This window comes from Malus sylvestris, chromosome 10 (genome assembly GCF_916048215.2).
Source record: "Malus sylvestris chromosome 10, drMalSylv7.2, whole genome shotgun sequence".
NCBI classification, from domain to species: Eukaryota; Viridiplantae; Streptophyta; class Magnoliopsida; order Rosales; family Rosaceae; genus Malus; species Malus sylvestris.
Genome location: NC_062269.1, coordinates 42,648,892 through 42,671,914, shown reverse-complemented (window position 1 = coordinate 42,671,914; position 23,023 = coordinate 42,648,892). Strand labels below are relative to the sequence as shown.

Genomic DNA, 23,023 nt, shown 5'->3' with positions numbered 1-23,023 from the left:
ACCACAAAACTAGTATAGAAACGACGATGCGATCATGGTGTCATACTGCATTAAGAAAACTCCTCACAAGCTAGAACCACGTGGAATCGAAATTAGAACAGAATGAGGTGGTGTAAATAATGCAGTCGAGGTTCTACACGAAATTAAATTAAAGAGTGACTCAACTCCATATAAATTATTATATTGTTCTCAAATTGTTTGATTAGGTGTTTAGACTCTAAGCACACCTCTTACTCATGATGTTGTTTAAGCTTAATACGTTACTTACACATATTGATTAACGTGAGCCACGTGAATCTTTAAGCTCAATAAGTGAATTTGATACTACAAATAAAAGTTACGAGAATCCATCTAAATCAATCGATCATAGGAAGAATGACTCAACGCATAAATTCTTGTAACGTGTAAGGTTTCTAATTCCCCGATGCAAAAGTAATAGATATAAAAGACTTGACAAGTTGAACATGCATTAGTTTGTAGGGTTAAGATTTTATATGTACAAATTTGGGCCTGGAAGTTAACTCTCGGATTTTATAGAATTTTGATGGCAAACATCAAATTGAAAGCTCTAGCTAGCTGGTTGTGACATGCATGGCTGATCTGTTCGGTGTCCAATTTCCAAGCAATGTGCATTGGTGTGCCAATTGTTTTTCTGTTCATCTCTTGTCCACAAAAAATTATTAATTAAAATGAAAAGTTGTCAACGGTGATGAATAAACTGTATGTGGCTGTTAAGTAGGCTTCATCTTCATCCATTTGAAGTTGACAAGTCTGTCTACATGCATGCGAAACTATGGTTCGTGTTTGTCTGTACTGTTTGCGTACGATTTCACACCAGATCCTATATATGTACATACATATGTATTTATGTATATCTATATATATGCCTGTAATTAGGAGGTTATATTTTGCATAAAACGATTGACCAAAATAAAAATATTTTGCATATAAGGTATGCACATCGGGTTGGCGAGTTTTCGAGCTGTTTTATATCTGTATATTTTATATATATATATATATATATATATTATTTCAAAACAGCACACCAGATTTGAAATTAAAAAGAATATATAATTTTCCACAAATATTTTATATATATATATATATATCATACTTAATTTCCCTTTAAACATAAATGAAAATCGATTAAAAGGCGAGTCTGTGTGTGCATGTAGACGAAGACGTTTTCAATACTATCGATCTTTAGTAAATACTAATTATGCATGTCCAAGTTCATCGACCATCTGTGTTTGATGTTAAATATGAACTTTTGAATATTACAGAATTGAAAGCTTCATATATTACAGAATTGAAAGCTTAATGTACTCTCTCTCTCTCTCTCTCTCTCTCTCTCTCTCTCTCAGAATAGTAGGAAGATCAAAACTTTTAAATTAAATTTGTAAACTAAATAATGTGGTATTGGTTATTGACTATTACTTAATATTGATTAACGAACTTATATTTTTATAGGTTTTTGTCACAAATGATCCCTGAAATTGACTCACTCTATCAAGGTGATTCCTGAAATTGAAAATCAATCAATGTAGTCCCTGAAAATAAGTGTCGCAAATCAATGTGGTCATTTCGTCACAATTCCGTTAAAAATTATGTTTAAGTGCTGACGTGGCACTTAAATGGGTCCCACAAATTTAATAAAATATTATTTTGTGAATTAAAAATATTTAAATTAAAAAAAAAGATGATTGAACACTGTTCATCATCTTCTTCCCATGAGAATTTTTTTTTTTTAAGTTTTTATGTTTTAAATTCTTGACATTTCTTGAACTTTTCTCATTTTTAGCTTGATTTAGTGTTTTTTCATCTGGGTTCTTGAAATTTTTTGAGATTATTGGTTCTGGCAAATTTTTGAGTTAGATTTTTTGTGAAGAAAATGAGTTAGATTTCTAGGTTCTTGAAATTCTTGAACTTTGTCCATGGGATTGTTCCGGTACCCGTTTCTACGACGACGAAACCATCTAGGAGGCCATTGAAGGTTCGCCACACGAAGGTGGAGGAGTGGGGTGGGAAAATCCAATGGCCACCATGTGTGTGGCCAGGATCTTTCAACTGACCTGGGAACCCGGCCACAGTTCCTACGGCGGCACTCTACCCAGAGAGTGGGAGGGGTATGGGGTGGGGGCTGTAGTGGGAGGTTGGGAAGATGATGAACAGTGTTCAATCATCTCCTATTTCTTATTTTTTATGTTTCAAGTTTTTAATTATAAAAACTAAAAATTGTTTTTTAATATTTAAATCTTTTTTAATTCAAAAAATAATATTTTAATAAATTTGTGGGACCCATTTAAGTTCCGTCAGCACTTAACAAAATTTTTAACGGAATTATGACGGAATGACCACATTGATTTGCGACACTCATTTTCAGGAACTACATTGATTGATTTTCAATTTCAGGGATTACCTTGATGGGTGGGTCAATTTCAAGAACTATTTGTGATAAAAATCATTTTTTTTTATTGATGACACGCCATTTGGTTTAAAATTTTAATTTCTCCAACCTTATTCATTTAAAAATAGAGAGTTTTAACAAAAAGTTCATGGTACTGTTCACTTCAATAAAAAACCATATTTTAACACTAAAAAGTCAAATCTGCTACTATTTATTTTACCCTTTATTTTATGCTTATCGTTAAAACTCAAAGTTTTTAAGTTTTTTTTATTAGTTTTCCTTTAAAAATACGTATTTGATTGATGTTATTGAATGAAAACATTACCTAGTGGACGATACCTCAGTTTTTAACTGCATTAGTTGGTGTTGTATGTGTGTATTCACTTATTGCTTTCCTGTGCCAAAGTAATCGATTTTTGTTATTTTTAATGGACTGCATGGCCCATGAGTCCTCACTTTTCTGCTTCAAATCTTTCTTCGTATCTTTTGAAGATCACCTGAATCTGTAAAACTGTGTGGCTATATTTGTGTGATGTACTGGATGGCTGTATTTGGACTTTCCAAGTTGCAAGGAATTAAATGATGATTTGAGAGTGAGATGCTTAAAAAAAACATCTATGAAAAAAAGCTATGAGAATTTTAAGTGTTTGGTAAACTAAAAAAAAAAGATTTATTTTGAAAACTGATGTGAGAATAAGCTGAAATCAAATGAAAAAGTTGAAGCAGCTATTTGCAGCTTTGAAAAACCCACTATCAAACTATTTTTTTTTCCAAAAGCACTTTTACAAAAAAATTTACCAAACACTCTGCTGATTTATTTCACAGCCGCTTATTCTCACAGCAGCTTTTTTTCAAAGCACAACAATACCAAACCAGCCCTAAAACTAATTAACTTAGTAAGAAAATAATTAAAAAATGCTTTCATTGAAACGAGAAATTTGCAAAAATGACCACTTGCAAATATTACATTTGTATTTCTGGCCCCACTATCTAACATTTTGTGGTTTGTGTTTTTTCCTGCTTCGGCCTCAACCGATCGTTTGAAGACTAGAAAGTCCCTCACCCAAACATAGCTTAAATATTTCTAGGTTACTCATGTCAGCCCCTTTCTACTAAATAAATTACTTTGGGTAAAAACATTGTATTAGAGCAACTCTCATAATAAAAAAAACGTCAAGTAAACCTAAATTAAAGAGAATATTTACCCAAGAATACTAAATAAATGGGTGTGCCCAACCATGTTTAGCCTGCAGCAGACAGCTCCTGAAAATTAACCCTACTACTGGAAGAGGATTCCCTCATGAGGTCAGGATGGGGATCCTTATGATCAGGTCATCCGGATCGTTCAAATTTAATCCAACGATTCTAAATAGGAGGGTAATTTAAAAGTTATAATATTTACAACCATTGAATTAAATTTAAACGGTCCGGATAGCTTCATTAAGAGAATCCCTATCCTGAGCTCCGAAGAGGATCCTCTTCCCCTACTACACATGACATGACTCACAAAAAGGGATGTTTACTACATGCAATTCAAATCTCAGGTACACATAGTGATATCATTGCGAAATACTGTTAGAGACCTCAAATTTAATGAAGACAATCGTATCACTGTACATAATGATCATAATTTCTATTTAAATGATAATTAAGCTTACTGTTGTTGGCGTTAATTGAATGTACAACGAATCGCACCAAACCTACAAACATGCTTTTAGATAGGGTTTGGGTTTTCATACGTTTAAAAGTGGTTTTGGTAATTAGGTTTTGGTCATTTAATGGTGCATCATATTTCATGAGAATGGCAAAAGCTGAAACTTGAAGGAAACTGAAAGATAAGTAGGCACGCACGTTTGTCTTTCATCATAATATGCCAATTAAGCTAGCTTAGTGGGCACAGTGATTACGACCATGACCAAAGCCCTATTCCTTGTTTTCAAAGATGTGTATATCATGGCTGTATGGGATGGGATATGGGACAACGACCTTCGATTCTAGGTTAGAAGCGAGAAACTTGCCTACATTTTCGATGCCAGATTAGTGGCCAATATCATAAGTCATGAACTGTCAATTTATACGTTGTAATCTTTTTACGTGTTAATTTATGATTAACACGTTGTTGCATCGACAGAAAAAACACGCTGTTGCATTTCGGGTGCAAGAAAGTTCTTTCTCATTCGAGCGAGAGGAGGACAACCCATGATTCTTGGAATCTACGACCCCTGGCTGGCACCAAACCCTTTTGGCTTAAGCAATTAGCATGCGCAATCACAAACATCATTCACAAAAAACAAACAGTTCTAGACAGTCTCTTCTCTTGTGGCCTAAATCGAATCCCATTTTCTCAAACATTGGATTGATTGTTGGATTAAGACGTAAGAGATAACTAATTAACATCAAACATGAAAATGCACATCCTTTTCTTGTTTCTTTGGTCTAAATAATATGTATCCACACTTTTATTTATTTACAGTTGTGAATTTTATTTGATTCATTCAATTTAATCATAAAAAATATATATAAAAATGTAAAAAACAAAAGTAATGCATAGAAATTAGAGAACTTTAACGAAAAATCATATTTTTACATTAAAAAGTCAATTATGATACTATTTACTTTACCTTTTATTTTGTTCTTATTATTAAAACTAAAAGTTTTCAAACACTTTTAATTAATTCTTCTTATAAATTACTTCGTTTTCGGTTTGATTAATTTGTTTGTTGCAAATTGCAGTCGTATTTATTAGGTTTCTTAGGCGATGGTTGCGTTGCCATGACTTCTGGCAGAAGCCACAATGATTCTCACTGCTGGCAAATGGTCCACCTTGTCTAATCAATCACCTTTTGGGTTCTACAGCACAGATCTGGAGTGTTCCTTGTTCACTGCGGATTCTGAATTTATATGGTCCTGGACTGGCCCGACTGGGTGCAATCGGGAGTGGTCGAGCTGGGGCCTGTATGAACTGGGTTATAATTTTGTGAGGCCTAAAATTTGGCCCATCATGACGTATCGTAATTCGATCAAGCCCGAGCTGAAGACAGCATTGCGTACACCCTAGGGCAGCACATGATAGGTCTTGACTCTTGACGTAAGTTACAGTTCAACGACTTTGTGTTCAAGCATTTTGCTACGAGTGTTGCTAGTACAGGCACATTGAATCTTCATGAAGAAGCAAAGTGTTTTACGAAATAATAGCACTTTCATATATATATATATGTCAAAAATGCAGTCAAAAGCGTTTTATTTTGTCAAAAACCGCTTGCAGCCACCTCAAGGCAAACTTAAATATTCTTACTATAACAACTTTTTGAAAAGACACTCGGAACTGTATGGTTGCCTTACGATCTCGGAGGTAGATTATCTGCCCTCTCACTTTCTTTGTTCTTTCGTGCTCATCTGTTTTATATGATTACAATTAAATCACATTAATATTTTATATTATTTTTTTAGAGATAATAAGACAGAAATGAATAGTAATATAAGACGTGGTTTAACCGTAACCACACAAATAGGAGGGCACGAGAAGTGGGAGGGCAGAGAATCTGCCTCTATAAGACCATCTTCAAAGATGTCAAATCCAAGGTGGAATACCATGTAATCAAATTTGAAAGTAGAAGCGTGTTCAAACCGATATGTCAATTCTAAGTGAATGTGGATTGACATATGAGTTTTTATATATCAAATTTGATATATTAGAAAATGTGATGTCAAATTTTTTTAATTATTTTATTGTGTGTCTCATTAATGCATCAATTATATAGCTTGAAAATGTATTTTAATTGATTTCTTTTTAAAATGGATCATACAAATATAATTTATAAAAAAAAACGTATCAGCTGGAAAAAAAAAAGCTGACATTATTACATTAACCATCAAATTAACATTTGATATTTATTTTTAGACATCTCATTTAGAGATGCTCTAAATGCTTTAAATTTTTTATGTCAAACACAGTTAAAAACAATTTTTATTGTCTAAAAGCACTTTGAGCCAGAATTTCATGTTCTAAACCCTAATTTCACGGGATGGATGACACATGGAGGCTTCCATATTCTGACGTGATGGCTTATAGGCTTCCAGAGAAAAGGCGGACCGATGTGGAAGAATGGTAACGGTAGGTGAGGGGTGTAAATCAGCTTTTAATTGGATGGATTAATATAATGGACAATTAATGAAATATTAATTATTTATGCAAAGAGTAACCTTGTAGGAAAACCCACGAAGCTCTCTAGCTTTGGGTCAAAAATTAAGACCGCTTACCAATAAGCTCAAGTCATCCTCCTCACAGGCCAAGTCTTCTGATTGTAGAAGAGAGATGTTAATTTCAGCCTAACTAAGATTAGGTCGTCTATTAAGTAGTCTTAATCCCACTTACTCCACCAAGGAATAAAAGATTGGTAGCTAGGATTATGCATGCATCACCAATATCTTCAGTCTTTCTTTTCAGAGTTCTTTAAAAAATGTAATTCACCAAAATGGGTAAGATTCCACTGAAGAGAATAACAATTACATTCTCGTATTAAACTTACACAATTCAACCATCGATTTTTTTTCTTTCTACAAACTCTTATTTACTTATACTGTTTAGATTGAAAAAATCAAAAGAAAATCAATGAACAAAACCTGAATAAAGAGAAAATGAGTGCTGAAAACATATTCTTGTGTATCACATCTTGTTGTATATAAATTTTTGATACAAAGCAACATAAAAAACTCTGGATGACGCTGATATATAGAATTTGATTAGTACATATATATATGTTGACCCGTTAAACTTAGGCTTAAAGTTAAACAAACATTTGAAAACCACATTCCTGTTTAATTAATAGACAACAGAAAACGACAGGAGAGGCTGCCAGGAAATGAATCGTACATTTGTAATGAAAAAACATTCTTTTTGTTGGGCCATGCATTTTATATTGGTATGAAACTGTGTTGTTTTTGTGATTCAATTCCTAATCGCTGTGTGTTTTGTGATTGAAAATTAGAACATGCACCAGACCAGGGTACGTACGTACTCTCAACTTGTCCAGCTTGAGAGAGGCTGCAGGCCTTCAACTTTGTTAGCACCGACCTGCAGGGGCTGTGACCGAACATAGATGCCGATTTCCTTCTGTTTAATATATCTTTTTTGAGACAATATTGTCGACGCAAATTTACAAATATCTACGCTTTGTGTCGTGATATTCCTCACTGTTTGAATGTTCACCGCCTTCGCCGTGTTCGAAAGACGACGAAGAAGAAACGACGAAAGACCGCGGCAATGCATGAAGGCCTGGAATCATGTGAACGTTGGCTGTTGTGGGTCCCAGCGGGACGTTATGTCAAATTCTGTACGTCGTTGGAGCTTGGTTTGGTTTGACCAGCTACAGCAGCCAAGCCAGGCTTCAATCTGTGGAGATTTTCTGTTGACCTACTCAACTGTAAACCTAACCCCAACCTATCCTTTTGTTTCCTCCGTATATGCAGTGGAAATCGAAACGTTTTGGGCGAGACCGAGGTGGAGGAAGCAAGTACAAATGTAGGATATGTGATTTGATCAATTGAACGGGGACCCTTTTTATGAGAATCTCAAAGATTTTCTAATCATATTCGTTTATTGTATATATTGCGATCATAAGTTATTGTAATTTTTTTTATTTAAAATTAAATATAAGCAGTACTTAACGAAAATTAATTACACAATATACGATGAACGAATGCGGTTGGAGAATTTCTGCGAGAATTCTAATCAATTGACCTGGTTTTTTTTACACCGATTCAACACGTACGTACTGTAGCTTTGGTGGTACTTTGACCCAGCTTGTCGCTTTAATTTGACTTTTGTCAGTATGTCTTTAGTGCACCACCCTATGAAATTGCTCCAATGAGGACAATTAAGATGGTGTAAATGGTCAAATTTGGCTTTACTTTGAACTAGTTCACATTTTGTAATATGGGTAAACGGATGTTGAGTTTAAATTTAGGGTTAATATTAATATATTTAATTTTAGAGAATTGTTGTTGGCACTTTAAAAATTTTTATTTTATATTTTAAATTTTTTATAATTAAAAAGAAAAATACACTTGTAAGAAATGTATAATAAGATTTTTGAAACGTTAATAACAATTTTCTAATTTTATTGTAACATATAAGTTGATTATATCACGCTTCAATTTCAATTTATGTAAATTATTATTACCTCGTTAAACTATTACAATTTATTTCCTAAAATGGTGAAATGAAAATCCTATGAATGAAATTATGAACTTGTAATAGTGATATCTTGATTAATTGACTTAACAGGATTAATTAGAGATGAAGAGAACTTTCTGTTGAGTTACTTGCGGCTCACTTAAAAGTAATAAAAAGGAAAATCATCAACTGCTTTGGTTTTCGATGTTTTAAACATAGAAATATACTGTTATTATACAAGGCATGTGCGAAGAGTTTGGGAGAGACCTTGTTCTCGGAAAGGGATCATTTCCTTATCCTTTTTCACTAAATTCATCACATCAATCAATCCGGACTTTTAAAATTTGATTCAACAGTTAAAGTTATTATAACTTTTAAAAAAATTATATATTTTAACTGTTGGATTAAATTTTAAAGACCTATTGATTGATTGAATATATTTGGTGGAAACGATCCGGAGAGATCCCTTTCAAAGCCGACCGACTATCTTGTCGAAACGTTGATTGAAATGGAAGAACAAAGTTGGGAAAGCAAGCAAAGGCAGGTGTGAAAAGATAGAAGAAAAATAAAGTACATTTTTTTCAAAAGAAAGAAGTTTCAAACCACTAGTGAAAAAATGGAACCTTCCCCAACAGACTAGCCAACGACTTCAAAGACTCCACACGCCACCAACAACTATTATATTTACACCCCATTTTTTCTTGCAACACCCCAAACTTCCTCACACCGCCTTTGCTTATTTTAGCAAAAAGGTCCGATCTTGTTATAAAAGCTCTCAACTTTTTCCACATTCTCAATTCCCCTTCTCCAGTTAAATAGAACCCAGTTGAGATTTTCCTTCAAAAGCACTTTTTTCAGAAGCACTTTTCAGGTTCTCACAACCATGGCTTCCACGGTGAGGCTTGCGGTGGCCTTCTCTGTTCTGCTCTCTCTCTTCTCACAATCTTCCTACGCCCAAACGACAGCCTGCGGGAACTACAAATTCACCAGCAACAGGATCTTCACCACCTGCAGCGACCTGCCTCATCTCAACTCCTTCCTCCATTGGACCTTTGACCAGTCAACGGGAAAGCTCCAGATGGCCTACAGGCACACCGGCGTCTCCGCCTCCAGCTGGGTCGCGTGGGCCATCAATCCGGATCTCAAAAGCGCGTCGTCCGCCATGCCCGGCGCCCAATCTCTCGTCGCTTGGCCGCAGTCCAGTGGGACCCCGAAGGTGTACATGTCGCCGATCCAGAGCTACTCGACCAAGCTGGCGGAGGGCAAGCTGACGTACGAGGTCACGGACTTGAAGGCGGAGTATCTGAACAACGATGAGATGATCATATTTGCAACCTGGGCGCTTCCTACCAATTTCACCACCATTCTTCAGGTCTGGCAAGAGGGACCTGTTTCGAGTGGCGCTCCTGGCATTCACAGCACTGCCGCTGCCAATCTCAAAGCCAAGGGGACTTTGGATTTGCTTTCCGGCCAGACAGCATCCACCGGCAGTGGCAGCTCAAATACTAGAAAGAAAAACGTAAGTGAATTGTGAATTGACTCAATTTTGTGCTTTAATCTGATCCTTATACTGCATGTTCTGAAATTTGTTTCCTTTAGTGATCTTTTCTTGTTTTCAATTAATTCACAATTTTTCGATGCTTTGTTTGGTTTTCTTGATAAAAGTCTTTGATATTTCAATGTTATTATATTCATGAAATATAAATTAATTTTTTATATAAAAAGTATTTATTTTTTAATTACATCTATTACATAGTCCCTTCAGCTATTGGAAAATATCAGTGTAAACTAATTTAAACTGTGAGTAGATTTAGAACTCAAGTAGCGAAATCCGCTCTAGATAACGTGGTTATGTACGCTTCTCCAAAAATATAAATTAATCTTTAATTGTATTAGTTGAGGAGGATCTGTTTGATTGTGTTAAGATTTCTTCGAATTGGTGGTCACTTAATGGTTTTTGTAATTTAGAGTTTTAATTAAGGTCTTGAGAATTAGTCAAATCCCCTAAAATTTTTTGGTCATTTTTTATACAAATTACAGATTCACGGAGTGCTGAATGTTATGAGCTGGGGAATCTTGTTGCCTTTTGGTGCCATGGTAGCAAGGTACTTGAAGGTTTTCAAGTCCGCAGACCCTGCCTGGTTTTATCTTCATGCCGCTTGCCAGACCTCGGCATACGCCATTGGGGTCGCAGGATGGGCCACTGGTCTGAAACTCGGTAGCGATTCTGCCGGCATCCAATATGACACGCACCGAAACATTGGGATCACCCTCTTCGCCCTTGGAACGCTTCAGGTAATTCAACCTTCTTCTCTACCTAACAATGTTGTAATGTGTCTTTGATCTTTTGCCCTAGCATGTACTAAGTGAAAGCTCTAAATCTCGATGCAGGTGTTCGCTTTGCTTCTGAGACCCAACAAGGATCACAAGTTCAGATTCTACTGGAACATGTACCACCACGCAACCGGGTACGCTGTTATCATCCTTAGCATCGTCAACATCTTCGAAGGATTCGACATCTTGAAGCCTAACAAGAACTGGAAGAATGCATACATCGGCTTGATCATTGCATTCGCTGTCCAAGCTGCATTGTTGGAAGCTTACACATGGTATGTTGTATTGAAGAGGAAGAAGTCTGAAAAGCCAACGCATGCTGCGAACGGTGTCAACAGCTACGGTGCTTAGAGGTCGGAGGGACGAAAAGCAGAGTCACGGAATGGTTTGTTAGACGGAGGAAGTGGCTCTTTCGAGTTCTTCCTCCTCTTTCGCGGCCCTTCTGAATACATTTGTTGTTGCATCCTTTTGTATATTTATGGCATGAGTGTTTGAGTACGCGTGTGTGCTGAGGGAGTTCGGGATTAGAGGTTATTCTTTTGGTAAATTAGTCCTTGGGCAGTCCCTGCCTGAACTTTGTATTAGACATGCTGTCCGAGATAGAGATTTAATATATTTGTAACTTACTCATTTATACATGTATTTTCTCCTTTTATAATTGATTTAATTATTGGGAAATGATTTCGGCACTCTTTTTTTGCACTCCTGCACTTCTCTATTTTCTAAGCCCTTGGATTGAATGAATCGAAGAATCAAGGGACGAAAACCACAGAGAGGAGTGCAGAAGGAGAAAAACAGACGGAATTCATATCGCTTGGTTTTTCCATCTCGTTCGAAATTTGTTTCTGTATCAACTTCCTGATGTGAGCTAAGCATGACTTTAATTTCACATACTCGAAACATCAAATTCATTTGTGAACCTATAAACATACAACAAATACAAACATTGCCAACGATATGTCATCAAAATAGGTTCGACAATTAGTATGTCTCTATTTCAATGTTCCAATGGGTATTAACTTACACCCATGTAATTAAAATGAGGAATCCAATTTATTGCTTCATGGAGAGGATGTTTAACTTGAAAGATTTGATAGAGTGAACAAGCTGACTCATTCCGAATCTCGCAAAACCTCAACAAATGCATCCTTAAGCAGAGGGTTTGATGCTGCTACTCTTTGAGATGTGATGCCAAACTCCTTACCAGATCTGATGCAGAAAATTACATCCAATTCTCGACGTAAGTAAAAGTGTATACATATGATGTTACATGCAAGTTTCAAGTTTTGTACGTTATCGATCTGCCAGTAGTGTACGCTTCAAAGAGAGCTATTTATATTGCAGACTCAAATTGATTCTTGAATAATCTTAAGCTGAAGATAAGGTTACTTACGGATCATACACACACCCTCCGGCTTCTGTAACAATCACAGCACCACCTGCAACATCCCTGAGGCACAAGAAAAACCAATGTCAATCACTTATCGGCTGACGCTGAAATTAACAAGCATAGTAGAAAGAAGATCATACCAAGGACCCCCAAAGCCGAGCTCATAAAATAGATCAATCCTCCCACACGCAATTCCACAGAGGTTCAGTGCACAGGAGCCGCTCATGCGAATAGATCTCACCTGCTCAAAAGAGAGATTAATATACAATTGGGATGCCAACACAACTGAAGATCAGCATTTGAAAGTTCTGGTTCTACCTTAAATAGTAAGCGATTAATTCTCCCTGTGGTTGCATCCACTGTTAGGTTATCACGTTTTACTCCAACCTGCTCTTCCAGTACAACAACATATGAGGGCTTTTAATATAAAAAAGGTTTTAACATTTATCATGTTTGCCACTGTATAACTCTTCATTGAACTAACATATTTATGAAAAAAAATAGAATGCATATAAAGATTCCAGCTTATCTATTTTCGTATAATTCAGGTGCTATTATGCAGGAGCATATAATATACCAAAGCATCATCTACGGTGACATTAACTAGTCTTTGAAACAAGAAAAGAAATTGTTAATCTATACCTAATTTCTACCTTTATCCCACCAGAGAGTATTCAACACAATATGCATGGTTATGTGACTTACATTCTCATCCTATAACATCTTATCATTACCAATTTCTAGTCCCATTTTTTAACTAAAACGTTCACGGTGGGCTTTATTTTACATGGGGATTGGCTAGAGAAACAACAAATCAGCCCATTCATGTAAAACAATGATGAATCACCATCCGTCAATCAGTCAACTGTATACCTCAGTTGCAAGGAGAGACTTCACAAGTTCGTTCTTAGATGATACTGCAGTAATTCAAAACATAATTAAGCACTAAATAGGAAACTTTTAATCATTTAGAAACAATGAAGTTGATGCTTAAAAACAGAACAATCACCTTTTATGGGATTTCCATTGAGAAATGCACCTCCTCCGCGTATGCCAGTAAAGAGCTACGTATAAAGAACCCCAAGTTAGCACACTTTCCTCAGCTAGTACCACTTAGAGAGCAAGTTTTCATATTTCAGCAGAAGCTAGACCATTCATAATTGTATCATCTATTAGAACAAGAGCGATGGCTAACCACTGGAGTTTAACATTAGTGGAGATAAGAATCCTAACCTCGTCAATTATTGGATTGTAAACAACACCAACGGTAGGTATCTTTCCAATTGTAAGGCCGATTGACACACAGACAAAGGGGAACCTATAACAGCAATGAGAATCAATCAGCATAGCGAAAATAAACAAAAATCTACAACACAAGAATTGACTTTTACCCATGTACAAAGTTAGTGGTTCCGTCCAGGGGATCAACTATCCATGTGGGGTCATCAGTCAGCTCCGTTACACCATTAGCAGCAGTAGTCTCTTCCCCAATGAACTAAAATTAACACCGACTAAGAAAATTCAGAGCATGTAGAGAACAAACTAGTCTTAGGAGATACAATGCTATTCTAAGCACCAATGGTGAACTCTGCTGATACATCGGGATGAAGAGTTAACCTTATGAGTGGGGTAAAGCTGCTTGAGATCATTAAATATTAGATCTTCGCATGCCTTATCAGTTTCCGTGACCAAATCCACCTGCACTGCCCAACAGATTGGAAGATTAACAGAAAAGTAATGTTTTGATCATGAAATGTCACTTTGCTATATCTTGCACCCCAACAGTGAGCTATCTCAACTCACATAATATAACTTTCTCCATTCATATTCTAATTCAATGCAGCATTTGGCTGCCACAGGCGAAAACTTATTCGAAACTCTTTAACCAATATGTCTTCGATGCTTGTTAAGTAATCAAATTTTAAATCTTTCACTTAAAACTATTACGCTAACATTGAATCAGCAATTATACTTCTAAAATCCAATTACCCAAACACCCATTTGATTAAACAACTGAAAAAAAGAAGAAAAACAAGTTAAAAGACCTGGCCTTTGTGCTCCACATGCTTGGTCTCGTAGAACCCTTTTCGAATTATCTGCAATGAAATCATACAGCACACAGATTGCACACTTTGTTTCAATTACTGCTGAGTAAAAATTAGATGAAACAAAAATTAGTTAAAGGAGCCGAGGGGACCGACCTGGCCGGCTTTCTTGGCTGCATCAACGGCGGAGGAGAGGAACTGAGCAAGAGAATCTACAACCCACCACCAGATTTTGCAAAACAAATTGCAGATTAATTTATATAAAAAAGATGAATGAGATAAATTGGAGAATTTTATTAGAGATTAAACGATATGAAGAGAATCTACCATTTTCCGCCATTTTTACGGTCTGATGAGAGAAGCAAATGCAGATTGAGTGATACTAGGAGTCTAGGAGATGTTAACGAGTGATGGGGGCGATGTGTTCAGTGTTCGAGCTTTTCACGTAGCTCCTGAATGAAGCTACCAGGTGACTCAAACTGGTTAAATAATTAAATTAAATATATGGGCCATTCGTTTATGGCATAAAGTATATGCCATTTTGCTTGCTGTAGCTATGCCAATGTTTTATTTCTTCATCATAAAATAAAATTAAATGCTATTTTTCTAGTTATTATTATTCTTAAAATAATCTCTAATAATATTTGAATATTTTTTTTAATTTTTTTAGAAAAATAAATATTAAAGTGTTGATAAGTCCACAGTCAAGTCTCCGCTCACTGTCAAAGTCTCTCTTCCTGATTTTTATTCTAGTTATAATTATATAATTCAATCAGTTTCTAGATCTCGAGCCTATTGCAACTCTTATTCCTTCCTTCCTTCCCACCCCCAATGCAACCACTTCTCCCCTCCCAAATCCCACAACCAAACATCGCATTCCTAAATTTTCATCCTCATGCCTCCATTTGCAACATTTACGACAACCAATCCAACCCCTCCAGTCCAATTCTTTCTTGTGGTCTCCCATTTTATTTTTCAAATTTTTAAGTAACTATTTCATCAGTAAAATGTTTGAACAACTATTATGAATGATTAAACTAGGTGAATAGAAAATGATAAAAATATTTATTTAAAGGAATTGAGATAGTTGCAGGGAGATGGTAAGCAGAGATTTTTTTTTTTTTTTTTTTTTTTTTGAGTTGGTGCTTAGCTATAAGAGAGTTAAAATAGTGTCAAAATTGTTAGTGAAACATTCGTATGACATCAATTTAAGGAACACAAGACCTCTCTTACGCATGTCACTTCAAATAATTTAAGGAAGACAGGCGGGTGACTTTGAAGAGTGATGGGGTCGAGGGATATGTGTTCAGTTTTCGAGCTTTTCACGTAGCTCCTCAAGCTACCAGGTGATTGAAACTGATTAAATAATTAAATTAAATATATGGGCCAATCGTTTACGGCATACAAATGGGGATCTGTTTGTATGACTGTTTTACCCATAATTTGCCCTCCATTAGTCACTAATAATAATTTTTTGAGTATAACGATATATTTTATACTAAAAGGGGAAGAGTTCAGAAGCCACATAATAGACAATCTAATTTGGTATTGAATTTGTCATCCACGTGATTCGAAACTAAGACCTTTCACTTACAAGGGAATATGAATATCAACAAACCTTAGTACTGAGCCAGCTAGTTCTAAACATGTGTGGTTTCATTTTGAGAAATACTAAATGGATTCTCTGAAAAATGGGAGCCTCCAAGAACCCTCACCCTCTGCCATCTTTTTTTCTTTCTTTTCGGTATAACGTTTTATAATAGTAGTACAAATTAAGATTAAATATAAAATAACAACGAGTTCAACTTTTGAGAGCTACTTAACATTTCTCTGTTCCTTTTGGATGAGGGTCTGGGGAGACAGACACTGTCCATAAAGCTTCGGAAATTTCCGTTAATTTGTATATATAATGATCAAATGGGTCCAGATCGAAAAGGAAGAAAACGGAGAAGGACATGAAGCCAAAGAGACATCCTGCACCACATAAAATACGGAGAAAGAATAGGAAACTACTACTTGGAGTGTAGTACCAGATTCGCTTCAATTGTATATACTAGCCTTCATGCAGGCATGTGCTCACGCGTAGAAGGTATTTTTTAAATTACAGTATGTTATATGTAATTTACACATTTTAAATGTATTTATATGCATAAATTGACAAAAGAAAAGTCAAATATTCGAAGTAAATGAATAATATTAAATCATACTAGAAGAAACCCCTTACAAACCAATTAAAGCAGCTGAATCTACATAAAAAAAAATCGGTCTCTAAAGAATTTACATTAAGAATTGAGAAAATAATATTTAATAAACAACTGATTGAATCACATTATTGCTAGTCCATTGCGAGGCTTTAGCCCACCTCCTCCCTTTTAGTGTAGATAATATCGTTTGTTAAAAAAAAAAAATCATTTGACAACTAATTTTATCATATTATTATCTACGTGCGAAATACCTTATTCTTGCTACGCGTTATATGGGTAAATTGATAAAAGGAAAGTCAAATATTTGAAGTAAATGAATAATCTTAGAATATGTTAAAAGAAACCTCTCATAAACCAATTAAAGTAGTTGAATCCACATAATAAAATCGATCTCTATAGAATTTACATTAAGCATAGAGAAAATAATATTTAATAAACAATTGATTGAATCATATTATTATTAGTCTATTGTGAGGCTAGGCTCACTCCTCCCCCTTGGTATAGATAATATCGTTTGTTAAAAAAAAATCATTTGACAATTTAATCGCATTATTATCCACGTGCAAATGATCTTTTTTATAACCGACATTACACGCCTATTAAAATGTTTTGAATGTGTTTAAAAATAGATAAAATAATATTGAATGAATAATTGATTGAATCATATTATTGCTAGCCTATTGTAAGTACTAATTAAAAAAAAGTACAAAATAATTAATTATTAAAAATAAGCACTGTTAAAATGACAAAAATACCTCTGCATTATTTTGGAATGTCTTTGAATTTTTTTGTCTTGGGGGCCTTTTTATCTTTTTTTGTTTTTTGTTTTTTTTGGGTTGAAGCTTGATGACACAAAAAATACTATTCACCTCTTGTGTTGGCTTTATATGTAGATGCCATGTTGCTGTAGCTATTCCAATGTTTTATTTCGTCATCTTAAAATAAAATACTATTTTCCTAGTTACTATTATTCTAAAAATAAGCTCTAATAACAAATATTTTTTAGTTTTTGAGAAAAATAAATATTAAAATGCTGATAAGCCTAGCCGGGTCTTCGCTAGCCGTCAAGGCCTCTCTTTCCGATTTTTATTCTAGTTAGATTTCCAGATCTTGAGTTAATTGCAACTCTTATTCCTTATTTCCCTCCCTCCAGACCCCAATGCAACCACTTCTCCCCTCCCAAATCCCACAACCAAACCTCGCATCTTCTCCTGGTAAGGTCATTATAGTCATTTGATGGTAAATGCCACTGTGATGGGGGAGATAGATTCATAGAATATGCCAATATACTGCGTTCGTTATTCCTTGTTCGCCCGTGATTCATAATTTCACACGTCTCGTAATAACAGCATATGATTGGCATCCGGAAGAAGTGCCAACTTGAGGAACCCTATTTCCAAACCAGAAACCAGAAGATGATCGCTGTATTCTCATCGTTACAAAAAGATATGCTGCTTTGATCATGAGAAACGTCAACATATTCCTACTAATTTTAGATTTAAATACGGAATCCGCCGCGCCGTTACACGCAATGTTTTATAAAAACTTCGAATACGAGTATCTTCTTCAAGTCTATTATACGCAAATAATACGACACTAGTCCCACTGTTGAGTGAATTTGAACACATCAAATTAATCCGTGGTCAAAAGTTTTAAACATTGGGATAACTTAAGTACAACATCGAACATTTTACCAATTTATTTATCTACCTTTTGCAAAAAACAAGTAGTAACTTGGCAACTACACAGGAAGAAGCAAGGGGGATAGAAGATGAGGCTCATTCGAACGTTGAATAGACTCTGAAATTCACAAATAGAACAAGAAACTCAAGAATCCACATACATGACAAAGTTCCCTCATGAGTCTTTAGGTTCCATGGCAGCTATTTCTCTCACTACTTGAGCTTTGTCTGCCTCAAATTGTTCATCCTCTGCAATAAAACATTTGAAAAAATTGTAAACACAGTGCCAAAATGACATGTGTGAATCATAATAACGAAAAAAAAAAAAAAAAAAACTCCCATCTACCTTTATCTATCTTAAAATCAGCAAACAGTCGTAGAAGTTTGCTTCTATTGGCAACAAGTATGCTCACAATGTCGGCGGGTTTATTTTGATTAGCAGCAAATAGCTGTGAACACTAAAACATGTAAATGAAAAGAACTAAGGGTAACCTCAACATTAACAAATCAAAGTGTATGAATCAAACCTTGAAAACATGAAATGCTTCGATCTGAATGCTCTTGCTTGACTCCTGCAGATGGAACCCCAAAATTATGCATGTAAGAAATAAGTATACCAAATGCAACACAAATGGTATGTTCAAGGGCTTGCGTAACTTAAATTTTAATTCTATTCAATGGCCTGGAAGAGGGAGAGGTGAAAGTTCATGAAAATCAGCAAAAACCAATAGAGTAGAGTATATCCTACTCTGAGAAGGTTCATAAGGATCCTCAAGTTGTCCCTTGAACTCACATATCGAGTCATCACAGCTGAGTTTGACCGATCCAACAAAATATCTCCTAACAACTGTAATTAATAGAGAAGCATCTTCAGCAACATCATAAGAAGCATGCAGCTTATTTCAAAAAAACATGATAAAACAAGAGAGTACAAGGTACTTCAAACAGCACCTCAAGGTCATGCATCATATTATGTAAGAGAGCTATTTGTGGTCAAATATTTATCATACCTTAACAGCTTGTCGTCTGGTAATGTAATTGGGTGATTCCAGTAGCTTTGAGTTATACTCTGCAAAAAACTGTCATAAAGATGGAAATATCAAGTTTTGGTTAACTGGCAACCACGATCATATAAAAACCAAAGAAACAACAAAAAGTGCAAACGCATGTTTCACATTGACCATTAGCATGTAATAATTGCATGTTGTTTCCCACTTCTTGTTTTCTTTTCACTTGAAGTAATTCTAATGTAATTAATCAATAATTGTTGATGCACGTTTCTTATTACCCACATACATGTGTTCTATGCAGATGAAAGGACATACATGAAAACAAGCATTTGTACATCCGAAAAAAAAAAAGCAACCCCTACCCAATCATAGTTCTTGGAAAGAAAATCCGCTACAGTAGATTTGTGCCTCGTCAAGAGCTCCTGCGTAGAGATGTTACAAAAATCAGAATAATTCTAGTGCAACTGCAACAAGTACATGAGTTCAATAAATAGCTTTACAAAAATGAAATATATCCTCAACTGATTGAACAATGAAAAAGTAATAATAAAAAGTCGTTCTTCTATTTAGATCAGCAAACGACACTAGAACCTGCATCAGGCTCTAGTAAAAGTTCAGATAGGAATACTATGGACCAATAAATGTACTGCTGGAAAATCTACCTATTGGACAGGGAAACAGATAGCATATTCAACATTCCCCACATGACAAAGCATTATTGGCTAAACAACATAATGAATCATTTTGAGAATTCAGTTTATACCAAGGGGTGCAACAATGTTGAGTAAACTTTAAAAGCGTTACGACTTTTATGAAAATAAACACATGACAATATTGTGAGACTAACTTAACCTTAAAAGTTGCAGCAGCATCTGCTGCAATATCAAAATTGGGGAGTTGTATATAATCAAAGAACTTCTTCATGTGTTCTGATTCTAAAACATATCTGCAAACAAAAGAAAAAAAATTCAATAGACAATTACGCAAGAAAAAAGTTAAATGAGATACAATTGAGGTGGATAAAAGCTATGGGTCTTAGGTGCTAAATGATCCAAATGATAAACAATTTCATATCCCACCTCCTACCAACATCTTTCTTAGTCAAATCGAAAGTTAACCAATGAGCCAGTTCAATTTGCTCACCTTGCAACGCTTTGGTGACGTATGCACTCCCTCAACATTGCACCATAATGCAGAGCCATGTCGGTGTTTCCATACCTACAAAAATGTGGACTTTAACAATATGATGCCAAATAATATAAATCAAATTAAGATGATATATGCAAGGGACCCTTTACCATAGTGGTGGAAAGGTGTTGTGCCCTTGCACAACGGGGTGGGTTAGACCTCGCCGGTGGCTAATCTAACATCTAATCTAACAAAATCTATCGTTTGACCAAAAAAAAAAAAAAAAAAAAAAAGATGATATACTTTTTAAAACCTCATCTCCCACCCTTTTTTATTTAACACAAGAATACACAGTTTTGAAAAAAAGAAAAAAAAGAATAGAGATCATGCCCATTTTTCTAACTTGAAGAGCCATGCACAAAGAACATAATAAATGCCGTGTTTTTAATCTAGTGAGCTGCAAAAAAATTATAAAAAAATATGTACCTGAGAACCCCAAAGAATTAAAAAAATCTAATTAATCAGCACGTTTGTGAAAGCATCTTTTGTAAACCACTTAATCCCCAAACTAGATCTTTGACTGAGAAAAAATTGGAAAGGAACTCATAAATGCACTCATTACATAAGAAGAAGATACTATGAGCACACTCCTGTATCTCTAAATTAAATTTTGAGAGTCCATGATTGAAATATTTGGAAATGCTCAAAGCATCATTGCAAATAGAGTGTAATAACCAAAAAGAAACACTACAATATAAGAGACCAAGTATGCAAAGTACATGGCAAAGTGGCTTACCCTTGGATCAAAATATCCATCAAATCAATGTTCGCTTCCAAGTAATCAGATGCAATCAACTTGGACTGAACTTGTTGCCTTTGCAAATTTGCAACAACTTGAGTGGCATCCTTTCGAGCCTGTACAACGTAAACCCATAATGGATAATGAAGAATGCAGGCAAAACAATTTAAGTTAAAAGAACAAAAGCATTGAATGTTTACCTCCAAGTTCAATTTCGGAAGACATGTAATAAGAAGTCGAAGTGTGTTCTCTTTAAAAAACTCATGGGTCAACTGGGCACAAGCTTCTGAAACGGGTTCAGACTCACTATTGCCGTAGAGAATCGACTTCAGCTCCCTTATGTTTTTACATAGCTCTGACATCTACTCATTCACAAAATCCATACACAATAAGCTTCAATGCTCAACACATACACAAACAATATCGAAGAAGTAACTAGGATGAACAAAAAACAATTGCATTTGAACAAACTAATTCAAACAGAAGAAATTCACAAACTAATTTTAACTATTTCAGAATTCAAAATCGTCAATTTTCAATGAAATCCGAATGAATAAATTCCTTAACCTGGTTGCTAAAAAAAAAGAAGTTTGAAAATATAAACTTTGATCATAAAAAAAAAACATGAACAATCCCAAATTCCCAAGTTTTCACAGAATAGAATATGGAAACAAGGGAGAACCGGATCAAAATTTCAATCAGATCGTATTGAATTGGATCGATTGCTTTAACAGATGGAAAATAGATACCTTTTCCTCGCGTTTGCTTTCGCGAGAATCGGGAGCGCGCTGGGCATAGACAAGTAAATCCCGGGTCTGACGAACGATGTCGGCGGGGGTTCGGGGCTTGGACTTGAATAATCCCTTCATCTTGTTGCTGTTGGCGCTTTGGCTGCGATGGGGTCGTTTATCCTGATGCTGCTGCGGCTGTTGCGGCGGTGGCTGAGGAGAAAGCCTCGGCGCCGTCAGAAGAAGGCTGGAGGAGGCTCTCCGCTGCTCTCCACCTTGGTTGGACGTACAGATTCCAATCGTTGTTTGTCTGTCGTGGACTCCTAATTGTGTTCCCTAATTTCCTCCAACCCAATTTTGCCTTTTACCTTTTCACCCGATGAATCCATGAATTCTATTTATTACTGGAAATACATAGTTAAAATTATATAATAATTATTTTTAATAATTAAAATTATCTTATTTAACGAATTATTGGTATTAAACAAGTTTTTTTTCATTTTTCTTTTCTTTTTAACTTTCAATTTTTTTTGGTTATTTTGTTTTCAGAAAATATCTTGGAATTTGAGTAATCCTTATCCCACTCACGGTTGATAGTTGCTCTCCGAAATCTGGATAAATAGAATGGTGGAGAGGCGTTGGGATAAATTTTTATGTACAAGTCGTTAAATTTTTTTATTAATCTCAGTTTACTACTTTGAAATTTCTTGATTTTCAACTTTTGGTGTATGAATTTTTTTTCGTCCAAGTCTAGTACCTAAAGTCACAATTATGAGACACTTTCATACATCTTTTAAATTTTCCATCAGAACTTCTATTAATTGATGACGTGGCGCTCACGTAGATAATGACTGAATGTCACGTGTCAATATGGGCTCACGTGAATATTAAAAAATTTTAAAATTAAAAAAAAATATTATGGGCATCCTACCTCACCTCTCCTGACCACCACATGGGCATCACGTCACTAGTTAATCAAGATTGTATCTGGAGTGTTTCGCTTCGGGGTTTCTGTTGGGTGTTCTCCTTGAGGACACTCCTTTGCCTTGATTGGCTTTGTAAAGACCTTTTATCATGAATATATCTCGGCTATCGTTTCCTTATAACAAAAACATGAATAT

The 23,023-nt window shown here is 35.3% G+C and overlaps 3 protein-coding genes across 5 annotated transcripts; 1 reads left to right on the top strand and 2 right to left on the bottom strand.

Moving 5' to 3' along the window:
* Positions 1–9,283: 9,283 nt before the first annotated feature.
* On the top strand, positions 9,284–11,594 carry LOC126586087 (cytochrome b561 and DOMON domain-containing protein At5g47530-like). The gene is made up of 3 exons (XM_050250787.1): positions 9,284–10,101; positions 10,623–10,877; positions 10,974–11,594. The coding sequence occupies exons 1-3, from the start codon at positions 9,466–9,468 to the stop codon at positions 11,265–11,267; spliced, it is 1,185 nt and encodes a 394-aa protein (XP_050106744.1). The 5' UTR covers positions 9,284–9,465; the 3' UTR covers positions 11,268–11,594.
* A 186-nt stretch (positions 11,595–11,780) lies between these two features.
* Positions 11,781–14,847, bottom strand: LOC126586088 (inositol-phosphate phosphatase). Its single transcript, XM_050250788.1, has 12 exons — positions 14,679–14,847; positions 14,508–14,563; positions 14,352–14,402; positions 13,924–14,004; positions 13,698–13,801; positions 13,540–13,624; positions 13,316–13,370; positions 13,180–13,223; positions 12,625–12,693; positions 12,447–12,547; positions 12,310–12,366; positions 11,781–12,125 (listed from the first exon to the last, which is right to left on the bottom strand). Exons 1-12 carry the CDS (start codon positions 14,689–14,691, stop codon positions 12,029–12,031), a joined length of 813 nt encoding a protein of 270 aa, XP_050106745.1. The 5' UTR covers positions 14,692–14,847; the 3' UTR covers positions 11,781–12,028.
* Positions 14,848–18,163: 3,316 nt separating this feature from the next.
* Positions 18,164–22,275, bottom strand: LOC126587323 (putative MO25-like protein At5g47540). Of its 3 annotated transcripts, XM_050252359.1 has the most exons (11): positions 21,924–22,274; positions 21,375–21,536; positions 21,172–21,290; positions 20,391–20,465; positions 20,100–20,193; positions 19,610–19,669; positions 19,248–19,316; positions 18,986–19,084; positions 18,765–18,809; positions 18,584–18,686; positions 18,164–18,486 (listed from the first exon to the last, which is right to left on the bottom strand). In XM_050252359.1, exons 1-11 carry the CDS (start codon positions 22,041–22,043, stop codon positions 18,413–18,415), a joined length of 1,020 nt encoding a protein of 339 aa, XP_050108316.1. In that variant the 5' UTR covers positions 22,044–22,274; the 3' UTR covers positions 18,164–18,412. The 3 variants fall into 3 exon arrangements, with proteins under 3 accessions (XP_050108316.1, XP_050108317.1, XP_050108318.1); XM_050252360.1 differs by lacking the exon at positions 18,765–18,809 and having other exon boundaries at positions 21,924–22,275; XM_050252361.1 differs by lacking the exons at positions 18,765–18,809; positions 18,986–19,084 and having other exon boundaries at positions 21,924–22,275.
* Positions 22,276–23,023: the final 748 nt, after the last annotated feature.

Coding starts and splice junctions, on each gene's coding strand:
- LOC126587323 (XM_050252359.1), bottom strand. CDS start 22,043: ATGAAGGGATTATTCAAGTCCAAGCCCCGAACCCCCGCCGACATCGTT. Junction 20,194..20,390: donor CGTCACCAAAGCGTTGCAAG/GTGAGCAAATTG, acceptor TTTTGTTTGCAG/ATATGTTTTAGAATCAGAAC. Junction 18,687..18,764: donor AAGCATTTCATGTTTTCAAG/GTTTGATTCATA, acceptor TAGTGTTCACAG/CTATTTGCTGCTAATCAAAA.
- LOC126586087 (XM_050250787.1), top strand. CDS start 9,466: ATGGCTTCCACGGTGAGGCTTGCGGTGGCCTTCTCTGTTCTGCTCTCT. Junction 10,102..10,622: donor CAAATACTAGAAAGAAAAAC/GTAAGTGAATTG, acceptor TACAAATTACAG/ATTCACGGAGTGCTGAATGT. Junction 10,878..10,973: donor TCGCCCTTGGAACGCTTCAG/GTAATTCAACCT, acceptor ATCTCGATGCAG/GTGTTCGCTTTGCTTCTGAG.
- LOC126586088 (XM_050250788.1), bottom strand. Junction 13,802..13,923: donor AGCTTTACCCCACTCATAAG/GTTAACTCTTCA, acceptor TGTTAATTTTAG/TTCATTGGGGAAGAGACTAC. Junction 12,548..12,624: donor TTAATCGCTTACTATTTAAG/GTAGAACCAGAA, acceptor TCTTTTGAGCAG/GTGAGATCTATTCGCATGAG.